Source organism: Haliaeetus albicilla, chromosome 17, assembly GCF_947461875.1.
Source record: "Haliaeetus albicilla chromosome 17, bHalAlb1.1, whole genome shotgun sequence".
Taxonomy (NCBI): domain Eukaryota; kingdom Metazoa; phylum Chordata; class Aves; order Accipitriformes; family Accipitridae; genus Haliaeetus; species Haliaeetus albicilla.
The window spans coordinates 9,980,652-10,001,776 of NC_091499.1; the positions used below are offsets into that span (position 1 = coordinate 9,980,652).

Below are 21,125 nucleotides of genomic sequence, written 5' to 3' on the forward strand. Positions count from 1 at the left end.
AGTCTTTCTAGCAGAGCCTGTGTTGGCCTGTTACTTTACCAGGTGCAAGTGATAAGGGATCATTTCAAAATAAATAAGAAGAATGTGTATTTCTATTCTCTGTGTAAGTTCTAAACAAAAAAAATAGAAAGTAGGTAATAGCCCAGATTATATAAAAATTATATTTTCAAAATTATGCCTGCTGATTTACAGGTTTCCAGCACTTCTGTTCAGAATTAGTGCCAAACGAACAGAGACTGAAGATGCTATTCCTTAAAGCATTTCATCTGCCAGTCACCTCTAATAACTCACACACTTGTTCCAAATTCTGTCAGGTATATGAAATAGTACATTTTTAGCTTAGTCCAGTCAAATAATTTAATAAAGTGATGTGTTAGTAGCTGAAAATAAAAATTCTGTTTTATTGCTAAATCAGCCAGTGGCAAAACAAACTAGTAACACCCAAATGATGAAGAGGTTATGACAGTGATATTTACTAATGGCTTATTACTTGTAGGCAACTGGGCACCAACAATGTTTATAATCTGTAGCAGACATAAAACAAGGGAGTTACTCTCATGATACATTACACAATTGCATTGCTCCAGACAACAACTGACACTTGGGTGGTGGTGTTATTTAGGTCCCACCAAACTCATGGGGAAGCTCTTAGACGTTCTGGATCTGGTCAAGTCATGCGCGCCCCTGAGCAGGGCATCAGCTGGGCTTAACTAAACCACAGCGGCCCCACCAGTCCCTGGGTCTGCAGCAACTATATCCCCTATATCCTCTTAAATATCTTGTGTTCTATAGTTTACATTTCACCCGATAAATGCTATTTCCTTTAAAAGGAGAACTGATCTAGACCCTGACATGAAAGTTTTGCGTTACAGAAACTGCACTGCCTGAAATATTTTTCTATCATGAAGCACAATGGAGAAAAAGATCTGCAGTCTCAGGAGCCTGGGCAGGACTGCAATATCAAAGTTTCCTTCCTAACCCTGTGATACTTATTCTGTGACAGTGACAAGCAGATTTAACTCTAAAAGTTGTGCTCAAGCAGAAGATGAGGAAATTCAGAGTACCAACTGTTTGATCTATGTCATCTACCCAGGGTGGTCAACCAGCCATAGGTTAACAACTTCTTGTAAGTGGTACACATGTTCAGAGAGTGCAGGGAAAGGAGAGGTTTAAGTCTTTCCTAGGTGGGAGATGACCATGACCCTCAGTTGGTCCAGGCCCTCTCACGCAGGGCAGGATGGTTTTGGCCAGGGTAGGACATCTAGGTCAGCCCAGGAGGGTACCACTGACTCTGGCCACAGCAGTATCTGCTGCCTTCTGCCCTCCCACAGCAGGGCTTTATTTTACCAGCAAATCTCAGGCTGCCAAAGTCCCGCTGCTGTTGGCATCCTGCAGCCCCAGCCCGCGAGCTGCAGCAGAGGCACCCGCGGGCACGGGCTGGTCCATCGCCACGGACCAGGAATCTCAGGCGGGAGCAGATGGAGTTCGGGTGGGATACTCTGAGCAAAGGACAGCAGTGTCACTGTCTGGTAGGGGTAAAGGACTAGGGAAGGATGAAGCACCGAGGTACCCAATCCCATCAGCCAGACTGACGGTGAATGAAAGTCTTCCTGAGAGTTGAATTCTAGGTAGAAATAATTCTTGACTTGTAAAGGGAGAGAGACGGAGCTGGGATAAGAGGGACAAGTATCTTATTACATTCTGATGTGAACTGCAGCCAAAAACTTGATATTTTATTTTACTAGAGTTTCCAAAGGAAAAAAAAAAAAAAAAGAAACTGCTGCTTCTGATGGCCTGGAAAACTACTATACTTCTGTAACAACAATATAAACGTTGCTAAAATATTACACTCGCACAAATTATTCAAATAAATCAACATTCACTCCATTTACAATAGAGTTGCACCAGCTAACTTCTGTTGAGAATCCTGCCCACCATTTTCTGGAGCTATAAAAGAGAAAGGAAAGTAACTGAGATTACCCAGGCCTTTTCCATTTGAAAAATCCCTTCTTAAAATAGTTTGGAGAAGAAAAGCCCGAGAACAGTGTGTTCTTAACTTGTTGAGTTTTGAATGACTGCAGCAAGTCTGGGACAGAGCTGAGCATTATTAGAACATGGATACATCCAATTCTGACCTCCAGAATCAGTTTTGGTACAAGAGGCATACTAAAAATATTCCCTCACTCTCTTTATCTTGTCCCACAAAAACAAAACAATAGCCTTCCCCCTCAGTACTGTGTTTGAGGATTTAATTACTTTTTGTTTTCTTCAAGGGATGAATGAGGTTTTATTTCTTCAAGGCTCCTCTGCTGATCTTTGCTAAGGATTTCTCTAAGGTCTCGCATTACAAACAATAATAGGACTCATTCTACAAATAAACTTGATGTGGTTAGGGTCTGTCTATCCTGCTATGATTTTGCTTCACTGACAGATTCACTTTTCCTTATGCCACTTACTGCGTCTGAAAAGTTTGTAAAGCATGTATTTGTAACATTTCCAGCAGATATAATTTAACCACCAAAGAAGCAGCAGGAAAGGGAAGAAGAGGGGTACAAGGCACCAAATAACAAAAAGAAAGATTGCTTGTCTGAGTTCTCCTTTCTGTGATGTATTGTTTATAAGGATATTCATACTGGGGTTGAATTAATTAACCTGCTTCCCCTTACCTAATGGAACATACAGAAGTAGATGCCTTCTACCCAGTCTTCTTTCCTCCATTTCAGAGTCCCCTGGATTCAGCAACCGAAGGAGCAGCAAATGTGCACACAAGCGTCTCATCTCATAAAACATACTACAGCTAAGTTACTTCTCTTTTTCCCCTACATAGGCAGGCAAGGACAATTTCAAGCAGGGTACCCCACTAAGCACCACAGCCTGGGGAAGGGTTCAGGGTTCCTTAACAAACTTCCTAGAGGTGGCATCATCTGTTGAGAACTTAAATGTTGCAAGTGATAATAGTTACAAATCGTCATGGTTAATCACAAAATTTGAAGATTTTCCTCAGGCAAACCATCACAGCTGTTTGAACTGGGATAAAAAATAAACCCTGCTTATCAAACTGTTAGAGTTTTCCTCTTCCACAACACTCTCCACTATCCAGAACAATAGTCTCTGTTTTAAAACCACAACGTTTTTGAGTTTGAGGGCCTTTTTTAACAGGCAAACAACCTAAGGATCCTCCTGAATGGTTTTACCCTGTCAGTATAAAAGCAAAGTCCACCTGGGAGCCTAGGTGGGCAAGGAAGTCTGAGTCCTGGGACCAAGCAGTTTCAGGAAAAACACAAACCCACCAGTGACTGGAAATGAACCTTGATGTAACCACCGGAAGGAACTGAGGGTAGGTTCCAAGAGCAATTGTCACTGTAGTCAAGGCAGCGTATGGACTTCTGCCTAAGGACCCACCTTTCTCCTACCCCGCTGTCCACGGTGATCTTCACTGGGAAGGTGATGTTCACTGAACGGCGGAAGGAGCAGGTAGTCGTACACTAGAAAAATTGCCTCAAAGGGCCTAAGTCCCACTGAGGGACAAAATCTCTAAAACAGAAAGAGCTTCACCAAGTCTGCCATAGGAGGGAGTTGTTGCAGCAGTATTTCTTCCTGCACACTTTCTGACAGCCACTTTAACTGGAACATGGGAACGTATAGGCATGATATAAGTCTTGGTCTTGCACCACTACAGTGCAAAAGAGGACAGAGGCACCAACGTTCTTCTACTCATAATCTGTGCTTGAACATACTGCCAGAACCATTGTGTGGTCCAACCACTTCCTTAATGATGCACAGCTATAAGTACCTTTCATGTGCACTTCTTGCCAGTATATTCTCTTGCCAAAAGTAAGGGCTGTTTGAATTAAGTTATTCACAAATTTAATTATATTCTAATGTAATCTACTAAAGGAAAACATCTATTAAAAAATTTGTGTATTTTTATTTTGTGGATATATTACTTTTACAGTTGTTCTCAAAGTTAGATAAACTGTGCTTACCATAAAACACTGTTTTAAAGTAACACATGATGTGAAATGAAACCCTGCTACCATCTGTGAATAATGTAATCAGGCAAATGTGGAATAATGACTACATCATGGTAATTTAGGACAGAACATACTGAATTACAATTGTCAGCAGCTTGGTTTATAGCTCACAAACTTGACAAAAGCTCAGCACATAAAAAGAGTGGGGAAGGATTTAATTAAAATATGATTACAGAAGAGAACAAATGACATATGATATTACTTTTCAAGGGTCCACCACTATTACTTGTTTCTTGAAGTGAAACTGAAAACTCACCATCACACATGCACAGAAAGATAATTCCAGTGATATAGGGTGCTTTTATGCATCACAGATCCACAGGGTTTAGCTTGTAACAGAATAATAATTCTGCCCAGCTCTTTGGGGTTGCAGTAGGTGGACAAGGAAATAACCTACAGGAATTACACCAGATTCATTCCATTTTCTAAAAGTTTCCTATCTGTTCACAGACCAGAGGTGCAAATCACTATTGTCCCTGCCCAGTGTACAGTGCCTTCCATTGGGGATGGTCTGCGGCAGAAAGCAAGCTGGTAGGATGCTTCTTTTCCCTACCGTGGCATTTTTTGGAGGGGTTCAAGGTGGAGTTATCTTTACTGGATTCATGAAAATGAAGTGTCCTTCAAAATAAGTAAAAAAATTCCAGACTCTTTAAATCTACTTTTTGCATCAGACAAAGTCCTGATATTTAAAAAGTGCTTTTTTCCTCTCCCTTCATTTCTTGTTCCATCTCCATTCTACATATTTTCCCTTTAAGCATTTCCATAATCCTTTCACTGTTGTACATGAATACCTCTTGGCCATTGATATATTTCTCTTTGCATCACTGCAGGCAAGTAGGGAAGAAATAGGAACTGGAATAAAAAACAGAGTTATTTCCTCTGGTTACACAGGAAGCCTTGGTGGATTGATCCCTGCTACCAAAGTCTTGTTTAGCAATCCCTCCTCTCAGAGTTTCCTCTGTAAACATAGATATTTAAGAACAACTTGTCATTTGGAAAAATTTACTTCTCTGTATAAAACATTTTATGACCCATTTCTCCATAGGGCAGAAACAAACGTTTCTGAATTCCGGTTTGATTTACGTTCTTCAGTGATGAAGATAACTGTCCATTTTTTTTCATGTTACAAAACATTCCTTCCATTTAGAATATTCCTGTTCCCCTAAGTTACCACACTGACACAAAAGCAAGAAACACCTGGTAATGTCCAGAGAAATTATAGCACCTGCCCTCAGAGAGGGCAGCTGCTGGCACTGGTAATAAATAAATAAACAGATAAATGTATACACATATGTAAATAAATAAAAGCTGTTCACTGGATTTATGTCAACAGAAATCTAGATAGTTTCCATATGCTTCTGCCTTCCCACATCTGGGAAAAATCACATTGTACTAGTTTCATTCTGCCATGATAGCACACTGGATACTGTACCAAAATCTTTTAGTAATGGATGGTTTAAGTTGTGGGGTTTTTTTTAAATCCTGACTCTTTCATAAATAATTTTGTTTCATAAGAAGAACTTTTTGGGGGTAAATAGCAGTGGAGACTGAGAAGAGGAAAGTATTGTAGTTAATGAAACTATATCTTCATATGACACACTTTCTTATAAAGCATTTTCTTTATTACATATCACGACATTTACTATATAAAAGTGACATTTCAACATGAAACACTATAAATGATGCTACATCAGCATATAAAAGTTTAGATTTTCAAAATTTAACAATCAATCAAGATGCTGTGCATGTCTAGGCAGATTCCCTGGAAGCCAATGAAAAGCCTGTACAAAGTGCACTGCCCTGTACAGCTGCCTACTCCTGCCTGTTCCCAGGCAGTGCTGCTAAAACCTGGCTCTCACTTTTATTAGCATTTGGCCTCTCTGGAGAATTATGAGGGTGAAAAAAAAGATCTAAAATAGGTATTTAACATAATTTTCCAACTTGAAAATATTTGTCATCACCTTAAAAGCCTGTCTTTAAATTTGGCTTATTAAAAATACATGACAGCCTCATGGTTTACAATCTTCATGGTTATGTATGTCTTGGAGATGAATACTCCATGGTACTGAAAACACAACAACAGATTTCCCCAGAACTTCTCCCGTTCTCAGAATTGATTAGACAACGCTAAATAAGAAAGCCTCTTCTGGAGTACCATAGCAATAACTAACAATAAATATGACTAACCTAAAATGTAACAGACCAAACAAACATGCATCTAAGATTAGCGAAGCAAATACTCCCACTGTGCAGCAGCCAGCAGAAGGCTAAGAAAAGTGAAAAGAGGAAAAACATAAGAGAAACTTTCACAAGGAAAAGATAGCTAGCATTTAACCAAAGTATACAATTACCTAGATCACCACATTGGCTGCCAAGGGAAAGTCATACACAATAAAGCAAATCATGACCTGCATCTCTAACAGTCAGGCCCACCACACCAGAGTCAGCTGCAAGTGCTGAGTCTGCCAGCAGCACGCTAAACACAAATTTGAATTTAGGAACATATAAAATTATTGAGCAAATGGACTTGATTTTGACTTAACTACATCACTTTTCCCTTCACCTTAGTAAATGAGTATTATAATCAATACTGATATCACACTACAGCCAAAACAATTCACAAGTAAACCTTGCAAAGTTTGAATTTTAACATGTAAGTGCTCCACTTGAAACATGAACTAAATGACACACCATTGTAGACCATGACAGATTTAGCTGAAAACAAAGTGATCTTTCAGAAGGTCAAGCAAACACAAATTGCTCAAAATTGCTCAAAATTATAGAGTTTTAAAGATGTTTAAGTAAAAAGAGCATGTCAACCAGACCTTCAAACACTATTGAGATAATCTTCTGCTTGACTCTGACGATTTCCTTCAGTATGAAGAACTGTGGTTCATTTTAAAGAAAGGATGAGTTAGGGAATGCATTAAATTAGGGATTCTCAAAATGCGGTCCACAGAGCAATTTCTACTGCTCTGAACCTTGTGTTAGGAAGGTGAAAATGCATCAATTTTATCTGAAAGGAAATACTCAGAAGAAGAGCAAACACATTACAGGGTAAAGCCAAACGGCAACTTTCATAGCAAGATGATGATGAACAAGGGAGCATCAGCCAACTGGGCGTGATGGGGAAGAGTATAGTAATTGTCCTGGGTTCAGCTGGGATAGAGTTAATTTTTTTACAGGAACCTGGGAGGTGGGGGGCATGGCCGGGGCAGCTGACCTGAACTGGCCAAGGAGCTATTCCATACCATGTGACATCATGCTCAGTATATAAATGGGGAGCGGGCCGGGGGGTGGGCTCTTCTTTTCGGTGGGGGAAGTGGCAGAGCGTCGGGTCCCGGGTGGTGAGCAGTTGCACTGTGCATCACTCTTTTTTGTATACTTTTTCATTAGTACCGTTGTTGTTGTTGCAATTTCTTTGTGTTGTTCCAGTAAACTGCCTTTATCTCAACCCTCGAGGTTCCAGGTTCGTTTTTTTTCCTCTCCTCCGTCGTCCCCCCATCCCACCGGAGGGGGGCGGGAGGAGTGAGCGAGCGGCCGCGTGGTCCTTTGTTACCAGCTGGGCTGAAACCATGACAGTCCTTTTTGGCGCCCAACGTGGGGCACGAAGGGTTGAGATAACAACAGATCTGGCCAGAGCGTGTTGAAACAAATTTGTCATACGCATTTCTTATACTAGATAAATAGATGTTAGTCACAATGTTGATTCAGCTGTTTACATGGTGGCGTTTTGTAAGTTCTTATATGCTTTATGTATTGCCTGTAGTTGCGTATCTCATCTCTGGGAGAGTGATTGGGATTATCATTTTGCTGTACTGGGCAATGTCGACTTGTGAAATGATTACACCACTGGTCATGAGGTTAAGCTGGTATCTGTATGAGGCAGTGATATCATTCCCACACTTTGGGCACCTTCTGTCGGATTTTATTGGTAATTACACCCAACCCATGGGGAAGTCGGGGGGGATACTTCCCCCCATCCGTTCCCCTCCCTTTTCTCTTTCCAACTAATTACAACAGTTTTCGAGAATTTTGAATATCCTTGGGATGCGCAAGCCTGTGTGCTGTTAGTGCTATGCCTCCTGACTATGTTTCAGGTCTTGTCTAGGGCTACAAAAAGGCTCTTTAAGAGTACCACCCAGAGATCTGTCCCAAAGCTGGATATTTATGGGTGGCACGGCGTGTGGGAGGATGTGGGCAGGTATCTAGAGAACTTCTCACCTCCAGTGACTTGGAAGTTCAGTCCCAAACAACTGCAGAACCCTCATGAAGTGATAGAATTTTTGAAAGGAAAATGCTGTGGCTATCCCAGAGACACACAACTCACTACACTGTGCTGGGCCCTGGCCGGTATCTACCAAACCCTGCTTGATACTATGCAGCACCCCCAGGGGGAAAAGGGGGAAAAGATGGAAAACAAGACAACATGCACCGTGGCTGCCCCTACCCCGACGACAAGCACCGTGGCTGCCCCTACCACGACAACAGGTACCGTGGCTAACCCTACCCCGGTGACAGATACTGCCACTAAACCAGAGAACCAACCTGTGCCAGTATCAGTCGCCCCTGTACAGAAAAAGAAACACACAAAGAAATCAGTTCGCTCAGTGAGAGATGAAGATGAACCAGGGTCATCGCGAGAACAGGAGGAAGAGGCAGAACCTGAAATAATTACCCGATCTCTATCCCTGAGTGAGTTGCGTGACATGCGAAAAGATTTTAGCCGCCACCCAGGTGAGCACATTGTTACCTGGCTGCTCCAATGCTGGGATAATGGGGCTAGTAGTGTGGAATTAGAGGGTAAGGAAGCCAAGCAGTTGGGATCTCTGTCTAGAGAAGGGGGTATCGACAAGGCGATTGGGAGAAAAACACAAGTCCTCAGCCTCTGGAGGCGACTTCTGTTAGGTGTAAAGGAAAGATACCCCTTCAGGGATGAAGTTACATGTCACCAAGGCAAGTGGACCACCATGGAGAGAGGTATCCAGTACCTGAGGGAATTAGCCGTGCTGGAGGTGATTTATAATGATCCAGAAAATGCGCAGTCACCCACAGATCCAGATGAAGTCCAATGCACACAACCGATGTGGCGGAAGTTTCTACGAAGTGCACCACCAACCTATGCCAACTCATTGGCAGTAATGTCCTGGAAAGAAGGCTATGGACAAACGGTGGATGAATTGGCTGTCCAACTCCGGCAATATGAAGGAAGTCTCTCTTCCTCCCTACGGGCCTGTGTCTCAGCTGTAGAGGAATTGTCCCGAGAGTTCCAGCAATTCAAAGTAGATATGTCCTCCTCCTCACCTGTACAGGCCCGCACTGCAGTTATTGGGAGTAAGCGTTCCTCTGCCCAAGAGAGAGGAGAGAGAAAGTACACACGACGGGCTAACCTGTGGTTTTACCTGCGTGACCATGGAGAGGACATGAGGAAGTGGGATGGAAAACCTACCTCAGTCTTAGATTCACGGGTACGGGAGTTGCGAGAAAAAGCAACCAGAAAAGAAGATTCTTCTTGGAAAACTGCTGCTCCAGTTTCCCGTGAGCAGTCCCCCGGGCGCAGTAGATGGGCCGATCTCATTTCTGATCCTCTTGAAGGGACTTCTGATTCACATGTGCAAAAAGTGGGTAACAGATATTCTAACCAGGATTAGAGGGGCCCTGCCTCCAGCCAGGTGGAGGAGAGGGACAACCGAGTCTACTGGACAGTGTGGATTCGATGGCCTGGCACGTCAGACCCACAGGAATATAAGGCTCTAGTAGACACTGGTGCACAATGTACCCTAATGCCATCAAGTTATAAAGGGGCAGAACCCATCTGTATCTCTGGTGTGACAGGGGGATCCCAAGAGCTAACCGTATTGGAAGCCGAAATGAGTCCAACCAGGAATGAGTGGCATAAACACCCCATTGCAACTGGCCCAGAGGCCCCGTGCATCCTTGGTATAGATTATCTCAGAAAGGGGTATTTCAAGGACCCAAAAGGGTACCGTTGGGCCTTTGGTATAGCTGCATTGGAGACGGAGGAGATTGAACAGCTGTCTACCCTGCCTCCCTGCCTGGTCTCTCCCAAGACCCTTCGGTTGTGGGGTTGCTGAAGGTTGAAGAACAACAGGTGCCAATTGCTACCACGACGGTGCACCGGCGGCAATATCGCACCAACCGAGACTCCCTGATCCCCATCCATAAGCTGATTTGCCAATTGGAGAGCCAAGGAGTGATCAGCAAGACTCACTCACCCTTTAATAGTCCCATATGGCCCATGCGGAAATCTAATGGGGATTGGAGACTAACAGTAGATTATCGTGGGCTGAATGAAGTCACGCCACCGCTGAGCGCTGCTGTGCCAGATATGTTAGAGCTTCAATATGAACTGGAATCAAAGACAGCTAAGTGGTATGCCACAATTGACATTGCTAATGCATTTTTCTCCATTCCTTTGGCAGCGGAGTGCAGGCCACAGTTTGCTTTCACTTGGAGGGGTGTCCAGTACACCTGGAATCGACTGCCCCAGGGGTGGAAACACAGCCCCACTATTTGCCATGGACTGATCCAGACTGCACTAGAAAAAGGTGAAGCTCCAGAGCACCTGCAATATATTGATGACATCATCATATGGGGCAGCACGGCAGAAGAAGTTTTTGAGAAAGGGAAGAAAATAATCCAAATCCTTTTGAAGGCTGGCTTTGCCATAAAAGAAAGTAAGGTCAAGGGACCTGCGCAGGAGATCCAGTTCTTAGGAGTAAAATGGCAAGACGGGCGTCGTCAGATCCCTGCGGACATGATCAACAAAATAGCAGCTATGTCCTCACCGACTAATAAAAAGGAAACACAGGCTTTCTTAGGTGTTGTGGGCTTTTGGAGAATGCATATTCCAAATTACAGTCAAATTGTAAGTCCTCTCTACCAAGTTACCCGGAAGAAGAACGATTTTAAATGGGGGCCTGAGCAACGACAAGCCTTTGAACAAATTAAGCGGGAGATTGTTCATGCAGTAGCTCTTGGGCCAGTCCGGACAGGACCAGATGTTAAAAATGTGCTCTACACTGCAGCTGGGGAGAATGGCCCTACCTGGAGCCTTTGGCAGAAAGCACCTGGAGAGACCCGAGGCCGACCCCTGGGGTTTTGGAGTCGGGGATATCGAGGATCCGAGGCTCGCTATACTCCAACTGAAAAAGAGATATTGGCAGCATATGAAGGAGTTCGAGCCGCTTCAGAAGTGGTTGGTACTGAAACACAGCTCTTCTTAGCACCCCGACTGCCACTGCTGGGCTGGATGTTCAAAGGGAAAGTTTCCTCTACACATCACGCGACTGATGCCACGTGGAGTAAGTGGATTGCACTGATCACACAACGGGCTCGCATAGGAAACCCCAGTCGCCCAGGAATTTTAGAAGTGATCACGGACTGGCCAGAAGACAAAGACTTTGGAATGTTGCCAGAGGAGGAGGTGACACGGGCTGAAGAGGCCCCGCTGTATAATAAACTGCCAGAAAATGAGAGGCAATATGCCCTGTTCACTGATGGGTCCTGTCGCATCGTGGGAAAACATCGGAGGTGGAAGGCTGCCGTATGGAGTCCTACACGACTAGCTGCAGAAACTGCTGAAGGAGAAGGTGAATCGAGTCAGTTTGCAGAGGTGAAAGCCATCCAGCTAGCATTAGATATTGCTGAAAGAGAAAAGCGGCCAGTGCTCTATCTCTATACTGACTCATGGATGGTGGCAAATGCCCTATGGGGGTGGCTACAGCAATGGAAGAAGGGCAACTGGCAACGCAGAGGTAAACCCATTTGGGCTGCCGCACTGTGGCAAGATATCGCTGTTCGGATAGAGAAGCTAGTGGTAAAAGTACGTCACGTAGATGCTCATGTACCCAAGAGTCGGGCCACTGAAGAACATCAAAACAATCAGCAGGCAGATCAGGCCGCCAAGATTGAAGTGTCTCAGGTAGACCTGGACTGGCAACGTAGGGGTGAGCTATTTATGGCTCAGTGGGCCCACGATACCTCAGGCCATCAGGGGAGAGATGCAACATATAGATGGGCTCGAGATCGAGGGGTGGACTTGACCATGGACACTATCACACAGGTCATCCACGAATGTGAAACATGTGCCGCAATTAAGCAAGCCAAGCGGCAAAAACCCCTGTCTCATGGGGGGCGATGGCTGAAATATAAACAGTGGGAGGCCTGGCAGATTGACTATATCACACTCCCACGAACACACCAAGGCAAGTGCCATGTGCTTACAATGGTGGAAGCAACCACTGGATGGCTGGAAACATACCCTGTGTCCCATGCCACTGCCCAGAACACTATCCTGGGCCTTGAAGAGAAAATTTTATGGCAACACGGCACCCCAGAAAGAACCGAGTCGGACAACGGGACTCACTTCCGAAACAACCTCGTAGACACCTGGGCCAAAGAACACGGCATTGAGTGGGTATATCACATCCCTTATCACGCACCGGCCTCCGGAAAAATCAAACGATACAACGGACTGCTGAAAACTACATTGAGAGCGATGGGGGGTGGGACTTTCAAACATTGGGATACACATTTAACAAAAGCCACCTGGTTAGTTAATACTAGAGGATCCGCCAATCGGGCTGGCCCCGCCCAACCAAGACTTCCACATACTGTAGAAGGCGATAAAGTCCCTGTAGTGCGCATGAGGAGTATGTTAGGAAAGACAGTCTGGGTTAGTCCTCCCTCAAGCAGAGGCAAACCCATTCAAGGGGTTGTTTTTGCTCAGGGACCTGGGTACACCTGGTGGGTGATGCAGAAGGATGGGGAAGTTCGATGTGTACCTCGGGGAGATTTGATTTTGGGAGAGAATAGCCAATGAATTGGGCTGTATGATACCTAACTGCTAAATACCCTGCCAATGCATGTCATTGTATCTATAGTGTCTATATGCCATATCAAGGGTATTACTGTAAGAATTACCCAAATGACTGCGGGATGGACTTTGAAACTAAGCCAAGTACAACAGCGACAGAACTTGAACTGACACCCAGCAATTTCCTCAAGATCAACATCTTCGACCTGCAGACTAAGGGCGTGAGTTGCACCAAATGTACTAGCCACAAGTTCCAGAGGCAGCATACAACAACCCAACATCTCACACCATCTCTCTTATCCTGAAGAACTATTACAACAGATGGAGCCCCAAAGTCATGGACTAAATAAAATCAATGGACACATTAGAGGGATAGCCCATACGCTAAAGGAATACCATTCGCGTGTGTGTGTGTGTGCGGAGGGGCGATGGGGACGGACGCAAGTCCATATATATATAAGACAAGGAAGTGGTAGTGGTCGATTGGAAAATGTAAGATCTGGGCATGATGTAGATGGTATAGAATAAGGGGTGGATAATGTCCTGGGTTCAGCTGGGATAGAGTTAATTTTTTTACAGGAACCTGGGAGGTGGGGGGCATGGCCGGGGCAGCTGACCTGAACTGGCCAAGGAGCTATTCCATACCATGTGACATCATGCTCAGTATATAAATGGGGAGCGGGCCGGGGGGTGGGCGCTTCTTTTCGGTGGGGGAAGTGGCAGAGCGTCGGGTCCCAGGTGGTGAGCAGTTGCACTGTGCATCACTCTTTTTGTATACTTTTTCATTAGTACCGTTGTTGTTGTTGCAATTTCTTTGTGTTGTTCCAGTAAACTGCCTTTATCTCAACCCTCGAGGTTCCAGGTTTGTTTTTTTTTTTCTCTCCTCCGTCTTCCCCCCATCCCACCGGAGGGGGGCGGGAGGAGTGAGCGAGCGGCCGCGTGGTCCTTTGTTACCGGCTGGGCTGAAACCACTACAGTAATACATGAAGGAGTATGCACTTCATGCATGGAAATTAATACTACCTGCTTGCCCAAGTTTCTTTTGCACAGGAACCAGAGGTTGTGCACGTCCAGGTAAGGTCCCAACATGGACTCAAAACGCACATCGGGCACAAGCCAAGACTGAGGACCTAGAAAGTATTTCCAGGTCCCACAGCTCAGCCCCAGCTTTGGGGTGCAGATAACACATTCTGCTAAGGATCCTGGCACTTGGGCTATTTTAGGTATACACATTGAATGCAGGGCTAGAACTCCAAATATTTTAACAAACAAGGAAAATATGAGCAAACATCTTATTTGACAGGTGAGAAGAACTATTTTATGCATCCTGTTCTAATAATAAATTTAAGTACTTTCTGTATAGGAAAAAAAGAAGTAGGAAAAAGAGCTGTCTTGGTATAGGTCCATACCATGACATATAAAACCAAAACATTGAAAGCTTAGTCCTGTCGTGGTTTTGGTGGGGGCAGAGGCAGGGTTTGCCAAGTATGATAGATTCTTTCAGGCTGCTGACATCTCACATATGAAATCACAGAGACAGAGAAAATCACGTAGGCACAGCACTAGGCATAGAAAATTATTAGGCAAATACTTAACAACCCAAATCTCGAAAAGAAATTTTGAAAAACTAGTTCACTCACCTCAAGATGAGTTTTACCACTCATGCAGTGAATTCATAAAACTGCAATATTAAAGGCAAGTAGTCCAGGCAGTTATAAACTTATACAATACTATGCTAAAAATAAAAATGATCAGGAACCTAACAACTCTGTCTTCCTTTCATAAGCTACCGACCTTTATTTTTCCCAAGATGAAGTTCACAGTGGAATTCGCCAATGAATAGCACAAATGTATCACATACCTTGAAGTCACAGCTTCCATGAATTCATCAAGAAGATCATCATAGGCTTGACCTCTGATTCTCTTGTGTCTCAGCCCAATATACAAAGGATCTTTCAGCAATGCCTGTTAAAAAAATACATTTGAACTATTACATGAGCAAGTTACACTAGTACACTCCAAGTTAATAAGAAGGGGACAACAATACAGTGTTTGAGGATTAACTCAAGCATACGAAGTACATATCCATTTATCCACCTCTATATAAAGACTGAAGAAACGCAACAAAGAGATTAAAGAAACACCCTTTTGTATCAAGGAAAAGGGATACCCTAGTCTCAAAGGAGGGGTATTGTTTCCAAGTGAAAAAGTAAGAGTTTATTCTGGGAAGTCAGGTTTCAAAAATATCTTTTAAAGCATTACTTAGTACTTTTCTCTTTTTCCTTTACATCCTGACAGTGCTTTGATATTTAAAAAAAGCCATTTTCTTTACTTTTATAATCACGTTTCACAAATCTCTCCCAGAGTCCATCATTTCAACTGTGTTGATGAGCTGATACTCAGAAAACGTGCTGCTTTCTAAAATTCAATATGCCAAAACATAACCAAGCTTTTGACCTTTTCCTTCCAAGCTACTAGAAGGTCTTGTTTTGGTCTGATGTGTTTCCAAATTTTAACTTACAAATTACTAAATGTGTTCAAAGTGTTTTGCAATCACTTTTGACAATTCACTCCAGCTACAGCAATTCCCTAGTCTCAACACTTTAGTGGGCTCTCCCAGGAACCCTCTTTGCTATTCTTTTTCACAGGCCTCTGAAAATGAATAAACTTATTTCTCCATTGTATCTAGTGTGCAATCCTCCCACGCATGCCCAAACAGCTTGTAGAATCAGTCAGGAGCTTGACTAAACATTTTTCATCCAAAAACAATTTGCAAAACGAACACGGCTGCAGAAATTTGTACAGTAGCTTCAATTAGGAAAACATTGTAAAGAAAAACACAGACCACCTCTCCTTCCAGAAGACAGCCTTCAACGTACAACATGAAGTAACATGGCCAGAAAGCTTGCTCGGCATTGCTTCAGGCCGGGAATCAGAAATCTGATGTCTGTATTTTAGAGAAGTGCCTAAATTCCCTTCACAGCTTTGCTATGTTGTACAACTGAAAAATCCTTTGGGTCACAAGCCCCAGCTGGGGACTGATTTGAATCAGTAAGAAACTTAAAACCTTTGGTGGTATTCTGCCTCCCCTGGGAGTATCCTGATGGAGACCTACAGATGGAGGTGTTTGTCTCTCCCTCACTTTTCTGCCTACTTCCATAAAAAATTAAAGATATCAGATTAGAACACTTAAAAAATCAATACCAAAATTCAGCAGGATTAAAAGCTGATTTTTTTCTAAAATTGTTACTAAATTCATCACCATTTCAAAACAAACTATTTCTAATACACTACTTAGAGACCTTCAGAAGTTTTTAGTTCAACTGTTTGAATCGGAGAACAAATAAAGCTCAGAATTAAAATTGCTTTGTAAATGAAAGTGAAGTCATTACATTGTAAGCATTTTATTTGTTCCTTTCAGCAATTCTATGTAGCGTTCATGTTTAAGTAGGATATTCTTTGGCTGGAATAATTTTAGCTGCGTATTTACATTATTGTAGGTATTCTAGCAGCAACATCAAAATCATAATTATGTACCTATTCCAGGTACTGCAGGAAAAACTGGCAAGAGCTTGATGTCAGGTGCCTTCCAAAGCAATTTTCTCTTTTGTATGGTCTTTTTTTATATAATCATTTCCAATTTTGTAGTCAAGAACTATTTCTGGAATTATTTTTTCATTTCCATTTTGAGCTTGCCTAGTTATTTAAAATGACCTCAGGAAAATCTGACAAATCAAGGATAATTCTATTTTTCTGGGAGATAAATTCATAGGAATTGCAAATGAACTGTTTAGCAATGTGAAATCTTAAGACAAATCCCGTGGGAGTTGCCTCATGCTTCCCACCAGACCGAGCGTGCAAGGTTGGAAAGCAGAATTGCCAAGCAGCAGGAGCCTCTGTCAGGAGCATCACAGTAGGACTCAGAAACAGGAATCCCAGTTCTAAAATCCCACTGCCGCAGCTTTCCATACCAGTAGGCTTCTGCTACTCTGTGTCCTGTGCAAGCACACCGCATGCTCCATGGTCCAATTCAGTGTAAGTAATTTATCCCGTTTCCAACTCCCGAAACTCTTCTTCCTAAATTGATTTGCTCTTTTGACATATTTCCACAAGCTTTTTATTAAACAATGTCTGTTTTCTCATTTTGTAAAACAATGCTCAAAACGAAAAGAAAAAAAAAAATCTTTGGTCCCTTTATTTTTTAAATTCTGAAGACATGTGTCCATGTCCAGACTGAGTCATGCTGATTCCTTCAAGAAGCCAGCTTAAGCTGGGCAGTGATTCTGTGAAAGTTCAAGAGAAACAGGCATTCACAGTTAGACTGTTTAAAAAGTGCTAAACAAGCGACAGGTCTGCCTTGAAACATAGGCTCCTATAGTCCTTTTGCCACTTTTGCATCTTTCACGTCTGTAAACTTTTAAATCTATAGCCAACACTAAACAGCTCCATTTAGAAGACCACTACATGAATTTATTCACATATCTTTGATGCCGAAATTTAATGTGGAATATTTAAAACAATTAATACAATGTTTCTGGGATATGTTTAATTCCAGCCTGGGAAGTCTCACAGGCAGAGACAATTAATTCAGCGACACATCTCTGATGAAAAGCTTGGCCAGCTATATACCCAGAGTTCAAAATTCCTTTACAGCTCAGTGCATTCTGCTTCACAAACGTTACAGTTCGACAAGAAATAGCCCCAAAAAGTTCCTTTATAGTCCTGTTTGGAACAACTTATGAAGAAAGCCAGGGTGCAGACAAAAGAATGAAACATTCAGCAAGTGAAAAGAACAGTGGTCACGTCTGAGCCCCGAGTAGCAAACCATTGTGGAGCCGCTCCCTTTCCAAAGGGCACTGAAGAATGAATAAGCTGCTTAAGCACATTACCCTCTTATTCAGGTCAACACCATGCAAACCAGGTCTGCAGTGGTTGGTTTTTTTTTTTTAGAGGGTTCACACATCTTGAGAGATTAACATTTGTTATCGACCATTTCATGGCTTTCAAAACAGATTACTGAAAAGAAAGTTCCATCCTACAATTGAGTATGTCAAGCTGACATGATGATTAGGTACTTCTCCTCAATGACTTGGGTTTCTTTTGTTCCCCAGCTTGTTGTCAAAGCTTAAACTTTGTTTTGTTCTTTTGGAAATCGAATCTCCATCAAAACATAACTCTGCTTTTTTCAGCTTAGTGGGTTTGTTATGCATATTAAATGATACTGAAAAAAGTTGATGCCAGTTTATTTTTAGACGCACTTACTCTAAGGCTAAAAAAAAAATGTTCTAAAACATTCAGGTTTAGCAATGTGGTACATTCAAGCTTTAACAGAAATAAGGTTTTACAAGAATAAAAGGCTTAATTGAGGTTCTGGTACTGGAAATATCACGTAGATCTACTTAGAATTAGCTGTGTAAAATAACAAAGAGTTCTTTGAATGCCACCTGAGTGTATTAAAACTGTAATGACCTTTGGGGTTTTAAGAAAAAGGCAAGCCGTTTATACCATCTTACTTGTGCACGCTTATAGTAAAGAGATCAGCAAACCATCAAAGTTCAAGCAAGGCTTGAGCTGTGCACCTGGCTCTAATTTAGCTACAAAAGCCAAACCAGCAAGAAACAGAAAATTGCACACTTATATATTTCATCCATCGAGAACAAACATGTTGAAATGTCATCTATCCTCAAACTTGGCACTGAGACGTTTCTTTGGAACAGATATACATTTTAATGAACAGCTTCATGGAAAATTGGAGGTGAAGAACTGCAAGACACTGAGCCTTTCCACTCACAAAGATGGCAGCACAAAGCATCCAGAACTTCTCAGTGCCATCTAGAAAGCGTTTGGTGTACGGTAACACTTCAGAGCGGCAACTCCCCCCATGCCATTAAAATGTCAAAACCCTCCAGTTCTACAGAGGGAAATGATTTGCATTAGAGCCACAGTTATAAAATTAAAGGAGAACTACATTTGTATGGGACATCGGAAGCTTTGGGACAAAGAAATGCCACGTGCCAGAAATGAAACACATTTCAGAGTATGATTGGTCTAACAGGGCACACAGTTACCAAGAAAACCAAGGGAATGCTGCTGCTTTTTCAAGTGTTAATATTTTCTTATATTAATACACTATAAATTCTTTCTGTAAACTTCTTCTTGTCTCTGTTTTCACAGGTTGGGGAAGGGCTGGTGAGCACAGAGGAATTTCTGTTCTCCAGGAAAGTCGGACATTTCAAACTTTTTTCTTTGGTTCCACAAGAATGAAATTTCACTTGATGTGAAACTTTTTCCAATAGAAGAGTTAGCCAGTCAGAAACACAATGTTTTGGACTTAACTTCAGCTTCTATCAATACTAATTATCCAGTAATCAATCTGCGTTCATTTAGATTTTGGGGTTGTAAGCACTAACATGCTGAATCACAATTTTCTGTCCTGCAAGAACTGCTTACAGCTGCAAAGCTTTTTTTATGGCATTAGGAAGAATGTACAAGATTTCAATTTATGTTAGACTAGGAAGCCTTTTTTTTCTTTGAATAAGCTTATTTTGAAATATCCTGAAATACAGGAAGATGTCCTTAAAACATGTAACAGATTCTGTGTTTCCTAATGCTAACTGAATTTCGGATGTGCTGAATGCTGCAAGTAACACTGACGCTAATTAGGTTTGAGGATGTAGAATACTTTGCAAAAAGAAGTTTCATAATCAGAGAGCTAAAGATTTTTTTTAAATTTTGTTTTCTTTGAACTACACTGGCCCCATGACATACTTACTAAGAAGAGATCATAGCCCCTCCTATCTACAGACTAGACCTTTGTCAACATATTTGCAAACTGCAAGGGGCCTCTTGCACAAGAAAAAGGGGGCCTTATCCTCTGTTTTGCCCCAGAAGAAGGAGACCTCATCTTCGGGAGTCTCAGCTAACACTGTATCTGGGCATCCTCAACAGACAGGTACTGGCTTACAGAGCACCACCTCTCTTTGCACCTCAGCTTCCTCCAGAGGACCCCCATAGGACAGGATGTCACAAAAGATCCTAAAATAGGAGGCCAAAAAATGGGTATCACGATGGGTCATTCTAGGTCTAGATAAAGAAGGAAAAACCCCACACATTGGACATGAGTTTAAAAAGTTGAGCCCAACTGTGCTAGACTTGCCAAACCCAAGTGGCTGCCAGTACCTGAGAGACAAAGATATTGTGCATGCAGACTACAGTTGTATTCTAATTAACATTTTCCCATCTGTATCCCTAAAAACATCACTGAAAATTCTGTTGTCTGTCCAGACAAAATTCTAGACCTGTGATAGTCAAGAATTTAAAAGATAATACATTCATAATGTTCCTTTGACATCAGTCTTAAATACAATGCTGGAAAGGAACAGTTTATGTGGAAAAAAATTAATAGCGAGGAACATTATACATCTTTGAGAGTTCAAAATATAAATCTTTATTAATACTCCGATGAAGCAATATCCTAATGTAACAGAAAAGAAGTTACAATATTTCAAATTTTGTTTAAAATAATTTAAGATTGTGCAAAAAAATATAGAGAATATGTTCTCTTCCACACGTGTGCAGTGATCCTACAGTTTTGCACAGCTACACTAGACGTTTTCAGTTATTTCTCCTTAAAGACAGGCTTGACTTACCCCATCTAACTTTTCTGTACTTTCATAAGGTTGTTTATCTGTCAATATGACCTTTACATCCTTTGCTTGCCTTCTGCTCAGGAAACTTACTAATTTCTTAACCTGAAGAGGAATTGCCAGTCGTAGCTTTGACTGTGCACTCAACCACATTGCTTATATTCTAGTTATTTCCCATGCACGCAGACAGCTTTACCCAGCTGAAAAATTGCCAGCTCCAGCAAACTTTAATTTAACAACAAAATAAAAATCGCTCTAATGGCTGGAAAGAATGCTTCATGAAGGAATCTCGTAACACGCTATGAAACTACCACAGCCTGTCCCCAAGCAAGACACTGCAGAAAGCCAGGCTGTGCCAAGGACATTCTGTGGGTTGGTTCCGGTGCACGTATGTGGCACCAAATAAAGGTCCCAGTGTGCAGGGGCTGCGTGCCGAGCGGGCGCCATCCCTCCCGCCCTCTCGCACGGCACGCTCCGCCTGCATCCCTCCTTCCCTTGGCTCGGGTACCAGAGGGCTCTCCCAGGAACTCAGACTCGTTCCCTTGTATGAGCACGCAAAGGTAAAGACCATTCAGCCCCTTAAGGGTCACGTTTACAAACGTACAT

At 42.5% G+C, this 21,125-nt stretch overlaps 1 protein-coding gene across 2 annotated transcripts in view; it reads right to left on the reverse strand.

Moving 5' to 3' along the window:
* Positions 1-21,125, reverse strand: part of ME1 (malic enzyme 1) — a 187,444-nt gene that overhangs the window by 70,712 nt on the left and 95,607 nt on the right. For both annotated transcript variants that reach the window (XM_069804758.1, XM_069804759.1), the window contains exon 6: positions 14,735-14,838. In XM_069804758.1, the coding sequence (XP_069660859.1) occupies positions 14,735-14,838 (104 nt within the window). The remainder of the gene's footprint in view (positions 1-14,734; positions 14,839-21,125) is intronic.